We start from the raw sequence: 25,288 nt of genomic DNA, 5'->3' as shown, positions 1-25,288 counted from the left end.
AATATGATTTAATTTACCTGACTGCTATAGTTATGCTAATGAAAGTCACTGACATCTTGAAAACCTCACTTTATAGAGTGCATTAAATATATGCTATCTGTCCTCTAATGTTGGTTTCAAGAAATAATGAACAGTTTCACAGTGTACAAGCTCTTGTGTAGCTGTTCAACCTGTTGATGTAAACGTATTATATATTCTAAGGTGATGATTATGATTCTTGACCAGCAACCATGTTATTTCTTGCTACGGTGTATCAGTTCAGCCTATATGAACAGTTTGCAAATCGGCCGGGTCGCTACGATGGATCAATCACATTGCATGAGCTGACGCAAATGACCCTGCTCTCTTTCAAGAACTCTTTCAAAACGAACATGGCGGCAACTTAACGTTTGGTCAAAATGACTGTGGATCATTTCGCGAGAAAAGATCCCACCTTGTCGGACCAAGGAGGCGAGATTCGGCGTGTTGAAACGAGGAGTCCTTGCGCTTTTCACCAGAAAGCCCGGAATCAGAGCGAGCGGCCAGACTGTGGCTTTTCCGCGTTGTAGCGGCTCTGCGCAAAAGGGGAGAGCGGAACCCATGACAGACGAGCAGGGAGAGACATGTTGCTACAGATAGCTGGGTTTTTCTCCGGAGAAGCACGGGAAGAGGGGATTCGACAATGAAAGCAGTAATCCCCCTGAACACAGCAACTGATCGGGAATTGCAGTTAATCGCGGAGGTGAGCCACGACCGCTCGTCAGCCATCGTTTAGTGGGCAAAACTCAAGGCAGACCTCCCGTCAATGACTATTGTGGCAGAAAAGCCCCCACGGTGGAGTCAGCCAGAGCTGCGCTTTCCCAAAATATGACCAGCGGTGCTTGGAAGTGTCGGCAGCGAGATGACGGCTTAAAAATTTGGTGTGCTCCCCGCGAGAACGAGAAGCCATTCACCGACTCCGAGAGGGCCCAGCGATGGCGATTGTCCTTAGCGTCCCTCTTATTTCTAACCGTTCTGCTTTCTGATCATCTGTGGTTCTGCGCCGAGGCCAAACTGACAAGGACCCGAGACAAGTTAGCATCAGTGGACATGAGCGCAAACCACAGACCCGACCTCCCTTCAACACACAGCAGCCTCAGAAGAAATGAAGATGCTATTTTTGTAGTCAATTCTACCAAACCTCCGTGGCAACTAGAAACTTGCCACCCGGATGGTTTGTCTGAAAACTGCTTCACTTTTGTCGACGCTGACCACTTGTGCAGGGGCCTTTCGGAAACGAAGGGGACGCGGTGGATGAACATAAGCGATTTGTACCTTTCCTTTTGTAATTCGTACTCTCTTATGGATTTGCTTTACGGATCATTAAGTCCGGACAATTTGAACTGCAGCCTTGACGTGATTGTGGACGGCGACCTAAACAGGTGCAGTCTGTGCGTTCAGGCGTACCAGCGTTATGACCTGCACGCGCAGGAGAAATATGAGGAATTTGAGATGATGGCAGACAAATACGAGACGGATGTGTACTCAGTAAGGACGTGCATGGAAGAATGCAAGGTAGGGCTTTATTATCTGGATCTCTCGTTTTTCATTCAATAGAGTTGGCTCTTCGTTCTCAGTCGTCATGGTAACTGGTGACAGTAACACGGTGATGTTTTAGTGGGGGAAAAGTGCATTTCATATTGTATTCTGTTTTTTCCGCATTTCGCTTCTGTTGGTGGTGCCAACTTTGCAGTCGTCCCATTTCCAAGACAGCTTGAGGGTGAAAAATCAGAGAGCCTTTTAAACTTTTCCTTTCCTCGTTTCTTGAATTATTACTCTCCGGGGAGCGCGATCAACGCAAAATCTATTGTTCTGGTCTAATCGTACGGAGGAAATTAAATGTTGCTGCTGATCCAAGGTTACTGTGTCAAAGCACAAAACGCCGCACAGCCAATCTTTCAACGTGCGTGCGTCATTCTATAGCGCGCAGGTGCGTCTCTCTGAGCGGAATATAGAGCTGCTCCGCCAGGTGTTCATTCACGTCCACCACACTAAGTACATTTCAATAACGCTAATAGGGCAGCGGCGCTTTCTTAGCTAATCTCTCACAAGAGTATTTTCCCTCGCTCATTGGTCTTGTTTGCACAGCACTCTGCGCGCGCTGCAACAGGGTGCCCTCTTAACCGCCATAAACTTGACATTAAGGTTAATTTTCGAGCTCCCGCTGTCATCTTAAATGGATTGCCTCCTGGGCGACGAAAAAAAAAATGGCACACTGTGTATAGTTGCCATGTGCTGATAAGGAAGCGATCTTGCCGTGTTCTTTACGTGTGCGTTGCTTCGCGTAATTAATGGTCAAACATTTACCGAGAGCTTGTAAGTTGTCGCTTAAATGAAGGAGGCACAGATAAGCTGGTGAATAAGTGGGTGGCGTGTTTTGCTTATTCACTGGTTCATTTGGCAAACGACTGGATTGCTGCTCGCAGAGTCTGTGTTCGCTGTCCGTGGTGCTGAAACACGCTTAGTTCTGTCCAATGAAGGGACAGGCCTTTTGATGCAGGGGACATATTTAATTGTTACAAGAGCAATTTGTATTTTACCACATCATCATTGCCAATGACATGTTTGTGACAGTGGATATTTGCGTCTGTGATACACCTGCAGTCCTAAAAAATCCATTTGTGCCTTTCTAAAGTTCTTGAGTTAAAGCTCATGAAAAAGGTTAGTCCAAAACAATAGTAGGCCTAATAATGTAGTCGGTATCAACACAATTTTACACAGGCTGACAGAGAGGCTGTGTGCCTGTTTCAACCTGTTGATGTGTTACATTTCTTTTCAGGACAATTCATACTGCCACCTTCGCTGTATCTCAGCAAAGTGACAGCCACAGAACTGCTATTCAGAAACCTCCCATGTGAATAATCTCTCTGCAACAGCCTCTACAGAACAATTATTTCTGTTAAATGCTTGCAAAGTATTGTTTGAGGGTAGAAATTCTGGCCAGTAACCACAAATTAGTCTTTCATGTTATTGTGAATAATAGTCTGCTGTTTTGCATCATTGTTCTTGTGTGCAGAAAAACATAAGTGCTCGTCACTGCTGGCACAATACGGCTGAAGTTATTGTGTCATTATAGTGCATTTATATTGAACGCCTTTTAAACAAATCAATGGCTTTCAAATGGAAAGGATGCATGTGGTAGAATATTTGGACTGTTCTGTTTTTTAGACAACAGACATATTCAAGCGTTAACGCAACTGTCGAACCACGTTACTGTAGCCTGATAAACTACCAGTGAGTGTGAATGAAGGCCGTAATGCAGAGGGAGGTGGCAGGAGTCAGTCAGAGCCTCTGGCAAGCAGCTGCAAGGGATAGCCAGTCCCAGCTGTGATTAAGCAGCGAGAGATAGAGACAGAAAGAAAGACAGAGAGAGACTGAGAGGATGGGTAATCACTGTGACATGCCGTCTCTGACAGCCAGATCAGCCTTCAGGTTGATTTAATTCGGCACCTTCCTTGCACTGCATCGGAGTGTGGAAGACACTGTTACTTTTTTCTGTGTGTTTGTGTTTGTATTGTGTGTAAATGTGCTAAAGGTTCAGTTGAGTTGCTATGAATAAACTAGAGATTATAAATAGGTAACAAACAAATGAACAAAGGGAGGGGGTAGCGATTAGAGGAATAAACTAAGAAGATTTTACTCAATAGTGTGCTATTCTTAGCTACTGTATTGAGCTCTGCACTGTTGCACTGGTGTTACATCTAGGCTGTTCTGTGACAAAGCAATCACATCACTGATAACATGGACCACATTTAGTGTCCCAGAGACCAAAAATGGACAGTACTTTTCTTCAAAGGTGGAATGCCTTTGATGTTCTTTATTACACTACAGTGTGTTCTCTTATGTGAAGTATTTAATTAATCATTAAAAGTGCTACAGAATAACCGTGAGAAGTCCATTTTGTTCCTTCCCCTGACTTTTCCACTAACTCTGCTTTAAAATAACTTTATACTAGGAGTTAAAACCTGCTGTTTCTTATATCTAATATGCTGGCTTTATTACATTTCAGTTGGAAATGTGGATGAAAACCTCCTAAAATAGGTTCTGAAGGTTTGGTGTAGATCTTTGTGATTTCCTCTGAATGACTCTTATGGGCAATATAGAAAGGCTTGTGGTGTGGAATTGATAGCTATTGCGATGAAACCCTATTTACTGAGAATAGATAAGGACAAGTCCAACATTCCTCTAAGAGCACAGATAGTGTTAGTATACTTGGCAGGGTTTGATCCCCACAAGGGTTCAGCACAGTTGCTTGTTCATCTCTTTCAAAGTTATCAAATTTTTTGGACATATCTTTATCACAATTCTGTTGTGCACACTTTCCTTCTCTTTCCTCTCTGCATTGCAATGCAATTGAATAATCGCTTCATATATATTTCCACATTCTCCCATTGTGTATCCTCTATCCAGTATTGCTGAATTGAAAGGAATTGAATGAAAAGGAATACTTCCCCCCAAAATGTAAATTGTTTTGTTCGCTTTCCTAAACTTTTTATTCTACAAAAAAGCAGACAGTGCTCCTCTGTTTCTCATTAATGCTATCACTGCTCACTGTGTTATTTAAACAGGGCTTTTATTAGTGTTAGCTAACAGAAAATGACTACCAAAAAGCTATTTTCTTTTTCCAAAATCCTGGCAATAAACACCAAAACTGATATAAAACCAGTTACAGAGGACAGACATTGGTGACTACTAAATCTTGCACTATGGATCATCACATTTGCCTGAATGCAAGTTTGTCTTTTGTAAGAATGTAAGAACCTTTTTTTTGTCATTTACCGCCTAGAGGTTGACTATGTGTACTTGTAGCAAATTATTTGTACCAGTGAGAAGGTGAGGAAGGTGCTCCCTCCTTGGAAAATACATGGTAATTGTTTATTGTTACAGATAAGACAATTTTATGTCTGGACCAGAGCTACTATATGGTATTGTTTTTAGTGCTGGACTGAACCCTTCAATAGACAAAATAGTGTTGTTCTCTACTAACAACTGTCTGCGTGCATTACATAATAATTCGTTTTTTATATTGCTCAAATTGGAATATATTACACCTGACAATACGGTATGTTAAATAATAAAACAACTGATACATTAATGCCAAAGACAGATACAGAATTCACTACAATTCTGTTACTGTTTATTATTACAAAAAATCTTTTGACCAAGGGCTTTTAGACATTTCACTGATCTTTTGCAATGAGGTTAAAAACTCTTAATCTTAAAATAACCAGGATGTTCAATTCCTCATTCCCACACAAATAATTTTGTACATTATTAAGCGAAAATGTTTGGTGTATAAAATAATAGGGGTCATGACATGAGAAATCAAACTGGGCTTGATCTTTTGGCATATAAGAGGGTTTTGTACCTTTAAAACATCCTTCAGGTTTCATAGCTTAAAACGTCCTCCTTATTATAAACAAATTATTTATTTAATCAAGCTCCAAAACTGGCTCGTTTGGATCTGGGGTGCCCTGGTGACGCACTCAGGCACAGTTTTTTGCACAGTCTTTGCAAACACTGCCACCAAAGCAACGGATCAAGGAATAGTCATCTTCTCACCATAGGCGTTCAGTGGCTTAACGGCTTGACAGCTGCCACCATCTTGTCTACACTGGATACAGTATATAGATGTGCGTTCACTTTCTGATGCAGTCCATGCACTTGAGTCTGTTGTAAATTGGACAAATGTAGTGAAAGAATGTGTGAAAGATGAAGCGGTACTAGATCTGACTGCAGCTGCATCACAAACTGTAAGTAAATGATTTCATAATGCTTTGTGTGGAAATGACCATTTTATTTTGATCATGTTGTCAAAACACTTACATCCAATAGCAAGGAGGCGGGGCACTGATACTGTTTCCTATGCAGTGGCGTTAGCCAATCATAATAGTGGCTGATTACTAACAAACCTTAAAGGACCCACCCCTTAAAACAGATCATTTTAGAAAGAGGGTCAGAATAAGGGTTGAAAATAATATAAAAACTTCAACATTATAAGTAAACCTCAAGGAACATATTAAAATAATAATAATAAAAAAATCCATGTCATGACCGCTTTAATTCTTGTTTCTAGGACCAGAGTATGTTAATAAGATTATGAACAGAATTTATGAGAGTAGAAATGAGTCAAAATAGAAATGTTTCTAGATCTTCCGGCCCATTCGATAAAGAAAGAAAAATGGCAAAGAGAGATTATGTATTTTCAGTCTTTAAACTAACCACACAAATAGCCAGACACACAGGATTCGGCAACTGCCCATTCATTTTCAGCTTTGCATAATCGGGCTCTTTTTTAATCATCCTAATGGGTGGCATTTAGCTTATCAGGTTGGGTAGTCATCCTCCATTCTAAAGATGCACCTCACCATGTTGTTTGCAGATGGTTGGGTAACCTTTTTCTCATGGTCAAGTGTTCATGCAAAAATAGTTGTGTAGTGATATATTGATGTTAATATGTTATTATGATGCCTTTTTTCTCATAAAAAGCAGCAGTCACACATATTATTTGAGCTCTTTGCATATAATAGCTAATGCACTGCATTCATAGAGATGCCATTCAGATGAACTGGAGCTCAGACTCCCTGCCACCCCTGTCCATTGAAATGAAGCAATGGATTGGATGGGATTACAGTAATGGGTGGAGCCAAGAGGTTGAAGCTGTGGCTAGGGTCAGGTCTCCATGGTAGCATTAGAATGCTGAGTGTGTTTGCTTATTCATAAAAGCCTGCCGTGGGCTGCTGCAGCAGGCTTCCAGTGAGGGACACAACCGCAACCAAGGTCAGTGTCCCAGATCCCCATTACTTCACTGCCACTGCAAAAGGTGGTCTGTAATAATGTGCCAGACCAACACACACGTTTTTATATGTATCCACCAACAGAGACATTATTTTTTAAATATATTTATTTTAATTTGTACCATTCTTTAATAGATACTTACTCAAGTAATCTATGTTATGCTGATAACTTGCTTATGCTGAAGTGATTTCTTGAAATAAAGGAAGACACTGACTGTATTGCATACAGGTCATACATCCTGGGTTTGGTGATGAAGGTCAGAACACCTCTGTATGGGTCAGAATGCCTTTGAGAATAGGTTGCCAAGGAGATCGTACAGCAGCTTAATGAATGTCAATGTGAGTTTGACGTCAGTCAGCAGTAAGAGTCTTGGAGACTTCATACAGATTCACCTTCTTCAATTCCCAAGGAACGACTGTAAAGTATCTCAGAGAACCCAGACCTCCAACTGTTCATCAGGCTGTGTGTCCATATAATTAAAGTCAGTAGTTTCCAAAACAACTTAAACCCTATTGTATCATATTTGATACATTCACTTCTAAGGCCTCTAAATGCCTTAATGAAAAACCTATTGCACACAGTCTACTAGATGCCTTCTGTCATCTGATTATGTTACGTATCTTTTTGCTGTGAAATCTTTATTGACTTTTATAAAGTAAACATAATAATAATTGTGATGTTGTTGGTAATATTTCAAAATGAACACTTAATGGACCTAAGCAACTTAGGTTTACATTATTATCATACATAATTTTTTAGAAAAAATATGTTCAAATATGAGTTTCAAATATATCAGGCTTTTGAGGAATTATTTGTTTTCTTCTCATTCATCATTGTACTGCATTGTATTATGTTTTGATCATAAAACTAAGTATTTAAATATCATTCTAAGACATATTATTTGGAGATATAGAGTGACAGTGATATTCAAGTATTCTGCTATACGATACAATCAAAAACATGATTCTCACCAGAAACACATTTGTGTGTGTGTAAAGTTTTAATAAAATGTTCAATTGAAATGTAAAAAAAGAGATTTTTTAAATTCTTTTTGAAAAAGAAGAAGAAAAAGAAACAGATTGCTTGGTAGAATATTTCTAGATTGTCTTGTAAAGCCTCAGACTTTACAAGATCCAAGACTTCTGGGGGCCCTAAGCAAAACTTTGTCGGGCCCCAAAATGCTCCCCAACCCCTTAATCTATTCTTTCAGAGCAGTTTTACTGTCAATAAACAACAGTGAGTTTAAATAAGTCAGTAATACAAAAAAGGAAGAAAATTACAAACAACAGGGCAAATACAACAGAAAAAAATATAGAAATAAAATAAACAATTTAGCCTATAATAGCCAACTATGCAGAAATTGATTAAAGTAATCAAATGCACATATAAAGCACTGCATAGATTTCACCATATAAATGAAACATAAATTAATTCATAAAGTTCATATTCAGTGAACAGCAGTGAATAATTCTTTCCTGTTTTGTTGTTTAATTAACAGATGATGACAGACCGCGGTAGGTTTATTAGTATTTTAGTATTGTGGAAAGCCGGCATGGAGACTGTATGTTACATGATTTGATTGATTTGGATGTTACGTAGAAAGGAACATTAGGAACATTACATTTTCATAACCACTGGCCAAAATCAAAAATGAAACAAAATAAATAGTCTTTAAGAGAAATGGGCCCTCCTGGTGTTTCGTTTAGGGGGGATCGGCTCTGTAAAGCATTGTGCTCTTTTGAAGTATGAACAACACTTTTTCACATCCGCCAAACTTTTTAGGCTCCCCCAGTGTGAAGTACAGGCACATAGTAAAGAAAAATCACATTAAAACAAAATGGGTTATATTCACTAATAAATGCATACACCCATGATTTCTAACATTGTTCTCATGTTAATGATTTTGGACTATTCTAAATGAGTGGATGAGTACCCAAGGTTAGTCATTTGCATAAACCAGGCCCAAACCATCTCCATGTAAGTGCTTTCAGCACAACCTTTCCTTGGCAGACGTTCATCATTCTCAGCAAACATATGATGCTCTTTAAAGAAGCGCTCATGCCTGAAAGACACACAGCAAGATCCTTGAGTAATGCCAAGTGTGTTGTTCTCAAAACCTGTTCAAATGCAATAAAAACACTTACTATACAGACCCATATTACATTAGCCAGCTGTACATATGTGCATATCTGTGTTGTTATTCAGAGAAACCTCACAGCTTCACTGATAAAGCAGGTTTATAACTTTTTCACTGTATGTGATGAAATATAATACTTGACTCGCATATGAACTTAAGTGACATCCCATTCCTAATCCATAGGGTCCAATATGACGTCGGTCCACCCTTTGCAGCTATAACAGCTTCAACTCTTCAGGGAAGGCTATCCACAAGGTTTAGGAGTGTGTTTATGGGAATTTTTGACCATTCTTCCAGAAGCGCATTTATGAGGGCACACACTGATGTTGGACGAGAAGGCCTGGCTCTCAGTCTCTGCTCTAATTCATCCCAAAGGTGTTCTGTCGGGTTGAGGTCAGGACTCTGTGCAGGCCAGTCAAGTTCATCCACACCAGACTCTGTCATCCATGTCTTTATGGACCTTGCTTTGTGCACTGGTGCACAGTCATGTTGGAAGAGGAAGGGGCCAGCTCCAAACTGTTCCCACAAAGTTGGGAGCATGGAATTGTCCAAAATGTCTTGGTATGCTGAAGCATTCAGAGTTCCTTTCACTGGAACTAAGGGGCCAAGCCCAGCTCCTGAAAAACAACCCCACACCATAACCCCCCCTCCACCAAACTTTACACTTGGCACAATGCAGTCAGACAAGTCCTGTTCTCCTGGCAACCACCAAACCCAGACTCGTCCATCAGATTGCCAGATGGAGAAGCGCGATTCGTCACTCCAGAGAACGCGTCTCCACTGCTCTAGAGTCCAGTGGCGGCGTGCTTTACACCACTGCATCTGACGCTTTGCATTGCACTTGGTGATGTATGGCTTGGATGCAGCTGCTCGGCCACGGAAACCCATTCCATGAAGCTCTCTGCGCACTGTTCTTGAGCTAATCTGAAGGCCACATAAGGTTTGGAGGTCTGTAGCGATTGACTCTGCAGAAAGTTGGCGACCTCTTCACACTTTGCACCTCAGCATCCGTTGACCCCGCTCCGTCAGTTTACGTGGCCTACCACTTCGTGGCTGAGTTGCTGTTGTTCCCAAACGCTTCCACGTTCTTATAATACAGCTGACAGTTGACTGTGGAATATTTAGGAGTGAGGAAATTTCACGACCGGACAGGTGGCATCCCATCACAGTTCCACGCTGGAATTCACTGAGCTCCTGAAAGTGACCCATTCTTTCACAAATGTTTGTAAAAACAGTCTGCATGCCTAGGTGCTTGATTTTATACACCTGTGGCCATGGAAGTGATTGGAACACCTGATTCTGATTATTTGGATGGGTGAGCGAATACTTTTGGCAATATAGTGTATATATTTAATAATATAATTATCTTGACACAATTTTATGGCCACCCATAGTATGTGTTTTTTTTTTTTTCAAAAAAAAGTCATGATTTTTTTATCAAAACATTTATACACATATGCATGCAGAACCATAGTTAATAATGTTGTGAAAACTATGTGCAACAAGTGTGCTGTACATTTCCTGTATAAGTGACAATATCATAATACCAGTGACTTTTCAGCAGCCTCAATGTATTGCAGATCTTTGGCGGCTTGACAACCTCCAACAGAGCTCCTGTTTCTTGGATAATGATCGATTTCACACTTTCCATCCACTACACAATGTTTAAAAAGGTGACTCATAGAACCTCACCGCATGATCATTCAGCTGGGGCTAAAACAAACAGGGTGAGATATATTTAAGTCTACTTAACTATTACAGTGACTGCACTTTAATGGAGAGCTCAATATAGGCTTCCAGATCACGTGTTCCGTCTAGAGACTAAGGAAAAGGTGCGGAAGACAGACTCTAGACTCTTTTACTAGACTTTTTTTTTTACATACACTACACATACAGTGTGAAAATTTGGATATTTTCCTGGATCAATGCAATGTCTTTGAGATTATTTAAGAGCAATTTTGTGCCCATATGCATTGCACCTGTCCTCAGAGGGCGTTAATGGAAAGCTTATTATTGAATAGAAAGATTAAAGAGTCCAAAAGAGAGATGAGAGAGAAAAGAGTTCATGTGATGCTAGATGGGGACCACAGAACTAAAGATGTGACCAGAAAGCATGGCATGAATCTGAGCTAGCACTAATTTACCAGTTTTTAGGGTAGGAAGAGGTATTCCCTTAATGGTACAGTTGCTTGTTTTAGTTGAATGAAGCAGGGGTCACAGTGTTAGAGTTTTGAAAGCCAACTGTATTTCATTCTCTTGGCTCCCTAGAAAGTGTTTTATTTGGTGCAGACATGCTTTGAACTAAACAGCATGTATGGCGCCTACCGGGTGATAAGAACATGATTCACGCTCCTCCCTCCATTGATCTCTTTTCGCTGACAGACACCCGTAATAAAGATGATGTCAAGCAGTCTGGGAATCTGTTGACCTTGTGCTAAACAAGTAGTTAATCAAAAGTCAACCTTAATATAAATATTGTATGTTATTAGTGTGTCATGTGTGAAATTTTGAAGAGTTAAGGATAATACAATGGAGTTTTAGGAAGTTAAATGCCAGGTTCTCTGCTTCACAGTTGAGAGAAGCTACAGTGAACATGAAAGGGAAAGAAAATGCATTTATAGTAATGTACTTACAATTGAACCCTAACAGACAAGATAGCCTGAAGGTTTTAATGTGAAACTTGTATTTTTGGTAAAGCATTTTCTTTAAATGTTTACTTTATTTTAGCTAGGGCAGTATGATTAAGACCAAAATCATCATTATTCCCTTGAAACTGTAATTGCGATTATTGATTACAATTATCACAATTTACATTAAATGATGTTTTGAATAGCTTTATATTTGTTTGAAGCAACTGCATGCCACATTTTTATATAGTTTCTTCTTTAAATATTAAAAAAAGTACAATTTTAAAAATTAAAATAATGAGAAAAAAAAAAACATAAGATAACCTTAAGATACCCCCCCCCCACCACCACCCCAACACACAGAATTGTAATTGTGCATTTAAATGATAACATAATTGGCATCTGTGATTGTAATCACGATTAATCGTGCAGCCAGCCCTAATTTTAGCTGTACTTTTAGTCTTTTTGAGGCTGCTTTTCAGTGGAGGAATTCATGTAATTCCTATATGTAGAGTCTTTTGCAAGTCAATAGTGCTTTATGAATAGCTCACTCTGCCCCTTCCCTGTCACTTCCTGCAATCATAGATTTATTTTTAGCATAGCTGAAAACTGGATGCATCCTCATTCATTTACTGTCTATATTTACTGTAAAAGATTAGAATTAGATTAGAATTAATGCATCTTAGTAAGAATATTCTGTCATTTAGTCACCCTCAAGTTGTTCCAAACCTAGACAAATGTCTTTCTTATGTTGAACATAAAATAATACACTTTGAAGAATTTGGGTAACCAAACAGTTTCTGGTAGCCATTGACTTTCATAGTAAGGGAAAAAGTCAATGGGGACTAGAAACTATATGGATACCAACATTCTTCACAATCTTATCAGTACTATTATGCAGACATAACTGAAATTCATTTTTTATTTACTTTTTATTCATTTATGTTTTTGTGTGTGTAAAGTATGTAACCATACTTTAACTTAACTACAACTTCTCTGTACTTGTAACTATATAATGAATTGCCATTTAAAATTCAATTTATTCAAAAGAGTGTTCTGATAAGGAAATATCTTTATAAATTTATATGCCATTATCTGATTTTTGTAGGACTCTTGAGAAATGTACATGAAATGTTCTAATATTTATCCCTGTCTGCTAACTGCTGTCACAGCTTAGCAAAGTCACTAGTAAAGATGTTATTGTGGTGCTTTCAACTATTGTCTGTGTGGTGCTTTCAACTAGCCAGTACTTATCTTTATGTCTTCAAACAATGAGCATTGTCAGCTTGTTGGGATGTCATTTTCCTGAGGTTCCAGAGTGATTAGTCACTTTGCTATTATGGCTAAGGTAATATCTCAAACTGAGTACCCTTTAGATATTACAGGCCATCTTGGTATAAACCCCCATTGATCAATGTGTCTCATCGTGATCACCAATATAAAAACACTACTGCTTTTTATAGGAGTAGCTGGATCTCACAGCAAAGCTAATCTTAAGAAATAATGTTTTCTGCTATTCTTCTGTTCTTTCATTTCATTATACTACAGATGGTTTAGCGCCTATACTGGGTAGTATTGTGGAGATCAATGAGAAAATATAACACAGATGTACGTGAAAAAGATCCATACTCTGTTTATTGATTGATTACTCATAGCATAGTAGCTCTGCTCTCAACACAGCAGAGTGATACCCAGTACTCTTACACAGGATACAGGATACAGCTTTACAGGATATTGCTTGTGATGCTGAGGGCAGTTGTTATGGGTTATTGGTACACACTTCTCATAAGTACATCTGAATGGTTACAGTTGTGATTAGTCTAAGCACTGCTTCACACAGATTGTTTTTTTTATTTTTATTTTTGTTTTATCATTATTTTTTAAATTATAGAAGTCAGTGGGGACCAGCAACCGAAACTGTGGAGAAAAAAAGCACACAACTTGAGGGTATTTAAAAAGATGTCTCTTGTCTATTTCTCACATAAAGCAGCCATTTGGTCTCAGAATATTTGCGGTTTTTAAGAAGATTATTGTGACTCCATTTGTATCTGCCTGTTATATTCTGTGTTAAACTGTTTTATATTGAAAAAAAAGGTTTAGAGGTAGGGGTTGGTCTTAAAAAATGTATAAACAGAGTAATGTAAATGAAATTATTATGGGTAAAATATGTCAATGACAAAATTATGTCCCAATATATAATTTCATGACAATAAAAAAAGCCCTTTGTGTCTGTATACTGAAGCCAAAAGTGTCTTGAAAGTAACAGAGCTCTTAGTTTTTTGAAATAGTGATGCCTGGGGTACCTTTAGTGTCTTAATAGGGACAAGCAAGGCACTTACTTTCAGTTTCTGATGCCTTCTGAGTGAGACAGGTTGAAACCTGGCTTGTACAAGTAGTTAATGAGACATAGAAATCTCTGGCATTGCTCTACATACAGTACATTAGTGATTTTCTCTATTGCCTCGCATTACATTGTGCATGTAGCTGGTGGCAGGGTGATGCACTAGGAGGCTTTGGAAAAGTGTGCCATTTATACCACTAAAAGTGTGTGTTTAGATCATGTTAGAAAGCTGTTAACAAGTCAGTGATTCACATAATGCCCTCTTTCTTGGAATGCAAATGTTAATATCATTATATATGCCTAAAGGAGTAAACTCTGTCATATAAAACTCACAAATATAATTTAATCAGTCTGCTGTTTTATTTATCAAATGACAATGGTCTATGGTCTGAATGACATGAGAGCAAAATAGGAACTGCTGCTTTGTACAGTATTTAATCATCCCTGTAACTTTTATGTATCTAAGTACTTGTACTGTAACTATATGATTAGGCAAGTTAAAACCTATTGACAACAAAGTGAGGCTGGAAGAAATGAAACTTATAGTTGCCTGGGCATCTATAGATTGAGATAGGAATTATCATTTGCTGTGTGTGTGTGCCCCAGAGAATTCTTGCTCATGAAAAACCTACAGTAGTAAATCAACAGTAGCAGCCATTGACAGCTGGCAAAGAAGCCTACCCCTCTATAACAGTCCAGCTCTGCAGGTCTATATGAGTGGAGCTTATAATATGCTGGCAAACTACCATCAGTGCCTGGCACCCCCTCAGCGGAGCGTATGCCACAGCAAAACAGTGCTGCGTACCCCCCTCTGGGTCAATGGGAAACACTGGCATATGGGCATATTCTGGTACTTAGGCCTTTCCTCCCTACTGTGTATTATTGGTTGCTGAAACCTGGCATGGTCGATCTGCTAATCCATGACTGGCTTCTTCCCAGAGCACTCAATAAGTACAGCCACCAGCTAGCCTGAGGGCATCAATGGTACTCTCTGTTGTGGTCAAGTTAAATGTGAGCTCTGCCTTATGATCTTACAAGTCAAATCATCAACCATTCTCGAGACACAGCAAGTTCTAAATTACCTCTTGCTTTTTTTTTTCTACCATGAAATAAAAACCACAGAAAGAAAATAGCAGAGCACAGCACCACATTCATGTGAAGTGAGCTTGTTTTTATTTATTTATTTATCTGTCCCCAAAGTTATTAGCTTATCTTTCAGATAGATTTGAATTTTTTTTTTTTTCTTCTGGAGGACTTAACATTCTCAGCTTTTCATTTTAAAATGTATATTTCCACATGCATTCATTTGTTCCATTTGTATAATGGCCTAAAATTCAGTGATTTAGCAGTTTACTTGTTTATGTATTGCACAAACTCTGCATGTAGCTGTTCCGAACACTCATTAGATTAAAGAACTTCGGTATTAAATTGATCCAGAGCAAGTGAATTAAGCAAACCATTTTCCCCCAGGGATTTGAACATAAAACATTCCATAACAAAATGTTAATGAAAATACTAGTACATAATACAGATTTAGTATGCCACTCATTTTCACCTTTCCTAACTCTTCCCCTACTGCTTTCCTTGTAAGCCAGTAGATATTGAGTGTAAAGAGGTTATCAGTTGCATCGCTGTCCACAGAGTGCCAGATATTGATTTGGAGAATTAAAAAAGAAAAGCTCTTTTTGTATATATGTCAGGTTCACAAGATCTCTTCATATGTCTCTTTTCCTTTACACTTTGTGGCAGGTAACATAAAAAGAAGTGTTAATAATAATAAAAAAAGGTCTATGAAACCAAGAATGTATTGGAACCTTTGTTCCCATAAAATAAAACTCAATGGAGGTGTAGGCTTTATAAGAAAAAAACAAAAAAACAAAACTAATTTATCTCACAATTCTGACTATCTCACAATTCTTTTCTCGCAATTCTGAGAAACACAATTCTTTTCTCGCAATGGCTACAGATATAAACTTGCAATTGTAAGTTATAAAGTCAGAATTGCATGATATAAACTAACAGTTGCAAGTTATAAAGTCAACAATGCGTGATATAAACTTTCTGAGAAATAAAGTCGCAATCTGAGAAAAGTCAGAAAAGTCAGAATCGCAAGATATAAACTCACAGTTGTCTGACTTTTTGCTCAGAATTGTTTATATCTTACAATTCTGACTTTAGAACATGCAATTGTGAATCATTAAGTCAGAACTGAGATATAAACTCACAATTCTAAGAACATAGTATTTTTTCCTTTCTTTTTTGACTTTATAACTTGCAATTATGGGTTTCTGTCATGCAATTCTGAACTCGCAATTTCACAATTCTGAGAAAAAAGTCAGAAGTGCCATTTTGTATTAGATGCAATTGAAATTGCGAGAAAAAAGTCAGAATTGTGAAATAAAAACTCTATTATCTTTATTTTTTATTATTCAGTTACGGAAATGGGCTTCTATATGAGGGTGAGCAAATAATGACTACATTTTTTTGTTTTCTTTTTTTTGGTGAACTGTCCCTTTAAGGGATCATCGGATGCCCATTTTCCACAGGTTGATATGATTCTTTAGGGTCTTAATGAAAAATCTCTAATATACTTTGATTAAAAAAACTTCCTAACTACCACATTATAAGGAAAGGTGTGACGGCACACCGACAGGCATCTGAGAACGGCTTGATTTGAAAAAGGGGATATTATTTTTACAGATTAATAAAAACCACTGCATGGATTTTTATCATTATAGGGTAGATTTGTACATACATTGCCAACACACATTAATGTTCAAACAACATGAAAAAGTGAACTTGGCATCCGATGACCCCTTTAAGGCAGAGACGCACAATGCACAACATTTTCTGTTTGGTTAAAAATGTGTGGTGATAAAAAAAATAGCCACACTCCTTTCCTTTTGAAGATGATTCTCCTCCCATAGAGAAACAGCGAGAAGCTGTATTTTAATTGATTTGAGGTAATGTTTGTGTTTTGGGTGAAATTGAATCAGGTGAATGATGATGTGATTGCAGATTAAATGCGGTACGAGAATTGATGTTTGCACATTGCACACAGGCTCTCTCAGTCTTCTCCGTCTCTTGGTGCTGTAGTGGTCTGTAATTTGCATTATCTTAGCAGTATCTCACAAAATGGGGGATATTTTTGGTGTCCTGATGTTGCCAAATTTGTTATTAACTGAGGAAGCAACAGGCTGAGAAAAATAATTGCACATTTCAGCTCTCATTGTCAAGTTACTTTCTGGCACTGGACTACAATTACTGTAGCCACACATCCGTACACACGCACACACTTATTGCCCTATTGCTTAATTTCCTGGACATTTGCGTCAATGCCTTAATGAAGCCTCCTGGACAAACTAAATGGGCCTCTACACCATGTTAAATCAGATATCTATTGTCACTACTCCAGAGAGCAAATCACTAACAGCCTCTCTAGAACAACAGAGGTCTGTGTTCAGTCAGGGAACTGTGAGAATGGTAAACAAAGACAAGAAAGAGAACCTTGCATTTTTAGGATTACAGTTGTGCTCAAAATTATTCAGACCCTTGGTAAATATGATCAAAGAAGGCTGTGAAAATAAATCTGTATCATTAATCCTTTTGACATTTTGTTTCAAAAAATTACAAAAATCTAACCTTTCATTGTAGAATAAGAATTTAAAATGGGAGAGAAAAAAAAAAGTTTTTCTCTAATACACTTTGGCAACAATTAATCATACCCTTTTATTCAGTACTTTTTGCAACCTCCTTTTGCCAAGATAACAGCTCTGAGTCTTTACCTATAATGCCTGATAAGTTTAGAGAACATCTGACAAGAGATCAGAGACTATTTCTTCTTACAGCATCTCTCCAGACCCTTCAGATTTCCAGGTCCATGTTGGTGCTTCTCCTCTTCAGTTCACCCCACTAATTTTCTATAGGGTTCAGTTCAGGGAACTGGGTTGGCCATGGCAGAAGCTTGGTTTTGTTCTCAGTGACCCATTTTTGTTTTGATTTTGATGTTTGTTTGTGAATCATTGTCCTGTTGGAGGATCCAATCACGGCCCATTATAACATTTCTAGCAGGGACAGTCAGTTTAGAAATTTTTAATCTGTTGGTATTTGTTAGAATCCATCATGCCATCTATCTGAACAAAATATCTAGGATCTCTGGCAGAAAAATAGGCCCACAACATTAAAGATACAGCAATATATTTCATTGTACACATGGGGTACTTTATATCCCTGTGTGCATCAAACCCATCTTGAGTGTTTGCTGCTAAAAAGCTGGAATCCATTGTTTATCCATTTGATAAATATCAAATGGATAAACAATCCAGACTTATTTTCACAGCCTTCTTTGATCATATTTACCAAGGATATAAATCATTTTGAGCAATACTATAAGCACACTATTTTATCAAATTCAATGACTGCACTGGATCTCTGTTGTTTTTTCTGGGATCTGATGAAGATATTCTGACAGTTCGGGTGTAACATCGCTGTGATTGATGCAGTGTTTAAACTTACTAACTATACTATACCATGTCAAAAAGAGTCATTTTACACACATTGCAAAAAGTGGTAACCTACAGTTGTATGAATTTTGATGTTACCATTTTTTCAGTACAGTTTGGATGTCGCCCATACTCAGCACAGGTGTGTGCCTTTTGTGTTTCTTTCTCTGTTATTAGGTGCTGCATTGTCTCAGACTGCTTGTACAGTCTGTACCTTAGCACTGAATGCTTGTGTCTTTGCTGCCATATTAGTGCTTATGTCGTTTTCCTCAGTCCTGCAATTTAGCCATTGGATGGCATAGGATTCCAAAATGTCCAGGGCCGCATTAAGATCTCACTGGGCCCCGGGGCTATGACTTACCGCAGGGCCCCCCATCACATATATATATATATATATATATATAATTGTGATTCAGTCAAAGACAGTGAGTTATTTCTTTCTAATGTTTGACACAAATAATAACAGCAGGAGGAATAGTTCACCCAAAAAAGTAGACTCTGTTGTTGTTCTAAACCTGTATGAGTTTCCTTCTGCTGTTGAACGCAAAAGAATTTAGCTGGAACAATACTGATAAACAAACAGTTGCTGGGCCCCCTTCCATAGTATGAAACACACTATTGGAGCCAATGGGGACCAGAAATGTTGAGGAGAAAGAAATTCATAAAGGTTTAGAACAACTTGAGGGTGAGTACATGATGACGGTATGTTTATTTTTGGGTGAACTATCCCTTTAAAATCTCATATAATGACAAGATCTCATATAGCCTACCACATGCTTTATCTTTAACTATGTTCATGTATCATTTAAGTACTTAAATGATACATGAATCTTATACTTCATTTAACTACATTTGTGAAACAGGCTGAAATCGTCTTAACATGCGGATTTGACAAAATGAATTCTGCCTTGCTGCTTAATGTCCCTAAACAGTTAAACATGTTTTTTAAATCACAATGCTTTGCGTTTAAATGAAAATCTTAGCCTATTGACATATTTCTACTGGGTTATCTCCCAAATTATAAGCGAATATAGGCTACGTTGTTCAAACACAAAAGCAATATACATCCAACAAGTTAATAATCAAGTTAACCTAAAATCTGTGGGAACGATGAGGCTGTGTTTTTATCTGCTCCATGTGCCTGGTCCACTTGCTATTCCACAACTTCTACTCCATCATCAGCTTTAGTAAAATAACCTAACTGGAGATTTGACTAATTAAATCATGTTTACCCCCTCTCCTTTTTTTTTTTTTCTTTTTTGTATAGAAAAGTTTATAAGTTCTATTACGTACCATTTCCAAATTATACCAGAACAAAGTGCTGGGGGGCGTGGTGAGGCTTTGGCGATCAGCGCTACCGATAGCCAGTCAATCACAGCCAATCACGGGCCTCCTTCTTGATCGCCCCCACCTAGCCCAATGGTTAATGCGGCCCTGCCAATGTCAGTATCCTCTGCTATCATTATAACCCATCATAGAGCTTGTTCTACTACCTACGTCACCTCATGTTCTACTTCCTTCTCATCCGTTCTCCCATCTGCCAGTGTCTGTGGTATCCTCTGGAGTCATTTGTCCAAAATATCACGTTTTATCCAGAACGGTAGTCTCTACGCTTGAGCCCTGACAGCCTTGAAATGAATCAGCAGGGCTTTTGGTAACACTTTATTTTGATAGTCCACTTTAGACATTCTACTAACAGTAAGTAACTTTGCAACTGCATGTCAACTAGTCATTAGAGTATTACTAGACTCTCTGCTTAATATCTTCTAACACTCTTCTAAACTTTGCAATTATATGTCAACTTATTCTACTAACCCTAAACCAAACCTAACAGTTTGCTCTGAGAGTTAGTAGACATGCAGTTGCAAATTAATGAGAATTGGTTGACATGTAGTTGCAAAGTTACTTATAGTTAGTAAAATGTCTAAAGTGGACTTTTGAAATAAAGTGTAACCGGGCTTTTTTTACACTTGAAATAGTTAACCCTGGTTAATTGTAAAACCTGGGTAAAAGGAATCCAGGGTTGTCTTTCTTCACATTTCACAACACTGGGTTAACAATAAATCCTGGGTATTCATAAGCTGACATTTCACAACTTACAGTTAACATTCTTATTTTCATATTTGTGGTGTCGGTGTAATTGATCGGCTGAACACAGTGCACAGTGGGTTTACATAAAGGTTCTAGCATTGGGCATCCAGATATTATATACTGCCGACAGTACTAAAGTTTTCTAGAATGGACTTTTCAGAAGCAGTACTAACCCTGCTCTGGAGTAGGATTTGCAGTTACTTATTTACATGATAAATATCACAGACTTAGAAAAGCTTGTATTTGTCCTACTTTTGTAGACTTTTAAGGAGATGGACCTGTGGAATTTGATGATGAAATCATAAAATCATTCTTGAAACACAATGAATCTATGGAAGTAAAATTGGAAAAAACATTGCAAAATCCAAACAACTAAGATCATGCTGTCCTATCAAAACTGAGCAATTGAGAAGAAGGACCAGCAATAGAGAGGAGAGAGAGAATCCAGCTTAGAAAACTTTGCTGAAATGGCAGAAGCTGTTCAGAAATCTCTTCAACACTTCACAGACAGAGAGTAGCCAGAATGAAGACACTTGAGTTTGCTAGAAGTCATTTGGAGGAAAAAATGTTGTTGTCTGGTCCTGATGTTGAGCTCTTTGAAAGCAAAGGGCTATATTTTGTTCTAAATGAAGTATGGCCCAGTGCCCAGGTAACACAATTGTAACAGAGTATTTTGGACAATGATGGAAACACAAGCACCTGGCATTGGGCTGGCGATGCCTGTGATGCTGGCAGGCTCCTAACTTTCAAAATATGTGAAAATGACCCCTTTTGTTTAATGGTGTGAAGAGTGTATGAGAAAGGAGATGCAGTTCAGTACAGTATATCCTGGACTGTAACCAATACTGTGCCATGTGCATATGATGCTGCTAAATTTTAATTTAAGAAGAGAGTCTTATCAGAGTATGTTTGTATTTTCCTTATTATCATTATTTAACAGCAAAATAACATTTTTAAGTTAAGGTATACCTGGTCCTTTATTGTAAATTATAATATTTTAATATTACGTATTATTACTATATATTATTACTATGGTGTCAATCAATTAAAAATTAACTAATTAATCACACGTTTTTCTGAAATTAATCACAATTAATCACGATTAATTCCACCTGACATTAAAGTTTTTAATTATACTTTTATATTGCAATAATTTCACATTCAATCTTAAAAATAATGTAGAAACAGCATAAAGAAAGTATGTTTTTTAATATTTGTTTGCCATCTTTTTTACGACTGAATGCAAGTATCACTGACACCAACTGATGTCACTATAAAAATTATTTTCCTAATATTTAACCATTGACTTTAGACATTCAGCATTACAGTTAGGCTTTTGCAATTGAGAGCTATCACTTTAACATTTATTAGACTTTAAAAAATAACTTCTAATTTAAGTGAACTTAAAACAATCGTCACAAAAACCCATTATAATAAATGTCATATAGCTACCTGTACCCTATAGCAAGAAAATATAGCTTAATTTAATAAAGTTATCAAATAGTAAATTCTAAATTAAATAAAGATGAAGCTTTAAATTAAATAAGTTATTGATTTCCTCGTTTTAATTTTGTTATTTGATTAACAGACATCACAGCAGCTGGTTATTAGGATATTTTGGCGTCTGTTACTTTAAAAGCTTCCACTGCTGAACTTAACGTGGATCTGACACTGCTTTAAATGTGACTCATAAATAAAAAATAAAATTGACTCTACTAATTATTACATATTTATTAGCACTAACTATTACACACTTAACATACATATACACTTAAAGAAAAGAAAAATAAAGAAAATTACAAGTAGGGCTGGGCAATATGGCCCAAAATATTATCATTTTCCATTTTTTTCTTGATTCTTTGTTTTATGATTTAATATAAATATTTCATCAAAAATGCAAACTGAAAATATAACAGATAATTAATGGCAAAACATTATTTTTTGTCAAATAAGATACTGCAAAACAGAACTGTATAAAGGCCCAATTACAATAATTGGTTTTTAGAGAATTTACTGTAAAAGAGAGAATTGTTTCCAGGCCTGATAATTTGTAAGCAATAATCTACTGTGGTTAGCACCCACTTACATGCCTTTCAGCAAGCACTACATCACCCAATTAATATGTATGAAGCCAATAATTCCTCCGTACCTGAATAGAGGAATTTATTGCATGGCCAGACAAGCTGTAGCTGGAAGCCAGTGTTACACCTCAGTAACTGCAACCTATGTATCTGTATAAAGTACTCTAATGTATCATAAGAGTATCCATGTTTTGGTACTCCAACATTATTAGGTGGTTGTGACTGTGAGGGGTTTCACGACCCCTATTTTCATAATCCCCCACAACCCTCTCTGGCATATTTACATATAAAGTACAGAGGTTCAAATAGTGGAAAAAGCCAGTGCAACCCCATGTTTGGATAGCATTAGTAAGAAATATGTAATGTCAACAACTGACTTGTGACATTAAAGTCCTCCTGCCCAGAATATTTGTCTCTCTCCACTCTCCAACTTTCTTACAGCATTTTTTTGGCCACCTATAGGGTGAGTGTGTGTTCCCCCTTCTAATGCAGGGAACCCCCATTTCTATAAACACTGTTAATTCATTATTGGTTGAGCTCTCTTATGTGTGCAGTAACATCGCTGTAGCATAGCATATACGCAAATGCAATATATGTACATATATTAATCCATATATGAAACATACATGAAACCTATTAGAAACGGGGAAAATTGTATATACTAACATATATTTCCAGCTCATACAGAATGTGTTTATATATTTGTAATACTCCTTTCAAAGATGCTTCAGAAATCATTCTAATATTCTCATTTGCTGCTCAAAAAACAGTTATCATTATTATTATGTTGGCAGATTATTCTGAGTATATTTTTTTTTTCAGGTTTTCACTTTTGATAAATTTAAAGCATCCTTGCCAAATAAAAGTATTAATTTCTATAATCCAATAATATAATTATATAGTGTTGCTGTATTTCGGATCAAATAAATGCAGGTTTGGCGAGCAGAGAAAACTTCTTTTAAAAACATTACAAATCTTACTGTCCAAAAATATTTGACTGTTAGTGTATATATCATGTATATGTATATCCATCCTAAAACCCCTCAGTACATGCTGATATTATATTAGGAAATATACAAAACAGACATGTAATTCAAAATTATTCCATATTTTTAAATAAAAGATATAAACATACATATTTCCAGTGTTCTGTTGTTTTAGGTTGTATAATTAATTTGCATATATAAATATGTTTATTGTTGAAATACTGTATATAGTCACATATATTTTATTATGATGATATTATATATGGCCTAGGTAAGATATATGTGAATATCACTCTTGATGGCTATATATGTCATATATTAAAATTCTGTATGTAAAGTGAAGACAGTCAAAGTTAGAAACACAAGTTATTTGTTTGTTTAGGTGTTTAGCTGCTGTTTTCCAGAAAAATTCCAGCCTATTTTATTTTGTACAACAGCTAGTTCCCAAACCATTTTGTTTGCTGAACCCCTTAGATGTAAAATGTATACTTGATTTTATACCTTAATATTTTAAAGACACATTCACATTTTTAGAATAGATTCATTGTAGGTAATTTATAAAGTTATTCTTAATATTTTTTTCACACTGTATGTGTATTGGGCAGAGATAAGAAGCAGTATGCTAGTTTATGCAGTTCTTAATTCAGCCTGGTTCATTCATTCAGAAAGCCACTGCTGCGTGTTGCTCTGAAGTACATATTGTTTCTAAAATGTAAGTTTTTCAGTAAACCTTATTGAACTATTCAGTTTAAAAGAACCATCACATTTAAAATCATGCTGATGGTCTGCTGATGGTCATCACAGTTTTTGAGTAGAGATTAGAACAGCTTGCTTGTATGATATGACTTAAATAAGCATTGTGCATTATAAGATATAGAATACAGTAGTCCAGTAGCTTACATTGGGAATATGATGTGAAGCAGATGAGGCAGGCTCCTATCTGTCTTTTCGCTGTGCGCATGTGTGTGAAACGATCCATAATTGAATACAGCTGATATCTCACTATCATGACTCACCATCTTTTAATAGTGGCAGAGTTCTTTTTTTGAACCCTCACATCCAAAACACAAGGGCATTAAATGAAGAGGGAGATGCATTTCAGGCCCAATCTTTTACAAGAGAACTCTGATTTGTTGGCACAATAGAGCCTTGATCTGTTGGTTAAATGAATCTCATGTCACTTCCCTCAGAATATTCATGGTTCATCGACGCATAACGAGTTCGACATATGCTCTTGCAGAATCGCCATCTCTTATAAAGCAACACTCCTAAACACAAGAGCCCAGCAGTTCACTTCAACCATTTGTTATGCTGCAGCTTTAATCCAATGAATTATTAAATGGCACATTTATTACACAGGCCTTTGCTTAAGAAACCACTGCTGCAGAGAAAACCAGACTGTAGATATACTCCTCAATTTTTTATTTATTTTATTTAAGCATATATTATGCATTCTTTATCCTCTGTCTGCCACTGTATCTGAAATGATTGTCTTCTTTTGCTTTTTCCACCTTTTATACTAGTTTCCTCAGGGACTGTGTTCTGATTTTGTCTCTGCTTTTGCGTGGCAGGCTGAAAAAAAGATGGGAGGGGAGAAAAAGTCCGTCAAATAAACGTGTAAAACAGAATTGAGAAAGAGCTGCTTTTGAAGAAGTGGATCTGTGGAAATAGGCTTAGATCTCAGGGTTGTCAGTCTACGGCAATGAG

General features: G+C 37.2%; 1 protein-coding gene across 1 annotated transcript in view; it reads left to right on the top strand.

The window, feature by feature from the left end:
• The first annotated feature begins 314 nt into the window (after window positions 1–314).
• Window positions 315–25,288, top strand: part of nalf1a (NALCN channel auxiliary factor 1a) — a 62,335-nt gene continuing 37,361 nt past the window's right edge. The window contains exon 1 of the mRNA XM_051120331.1: window positions 315–1,533. Coding sequence (XP_050976288.1) covers window positions 847–1,533 — 687 coding nt within the window. The 5' untranslated portion in view covers window positions 315–846. The remainder of the gene's footprint in view (window positions 1,534–25,288) is intronic.

This window comes from Labeo rohita, chromosome 1, assembly GCF_022985175.1.
Source record: "Labeo rohita strain BAU-BD-2019 chromosome 1, IGBB_LRoh.1.0, whole genome shotgun sequence".
Taxonomy (NCBI): Eukaryota; Metazoa; Chordata; class Actinopteri; order Cypriniformes; family Cyprinidae; genus Labeo; species Labeo rohita.
Note: the sequence above shows the minus strand (reverse complement) of the source record. Positions and strands in the feature narration are given on the sequence as shown.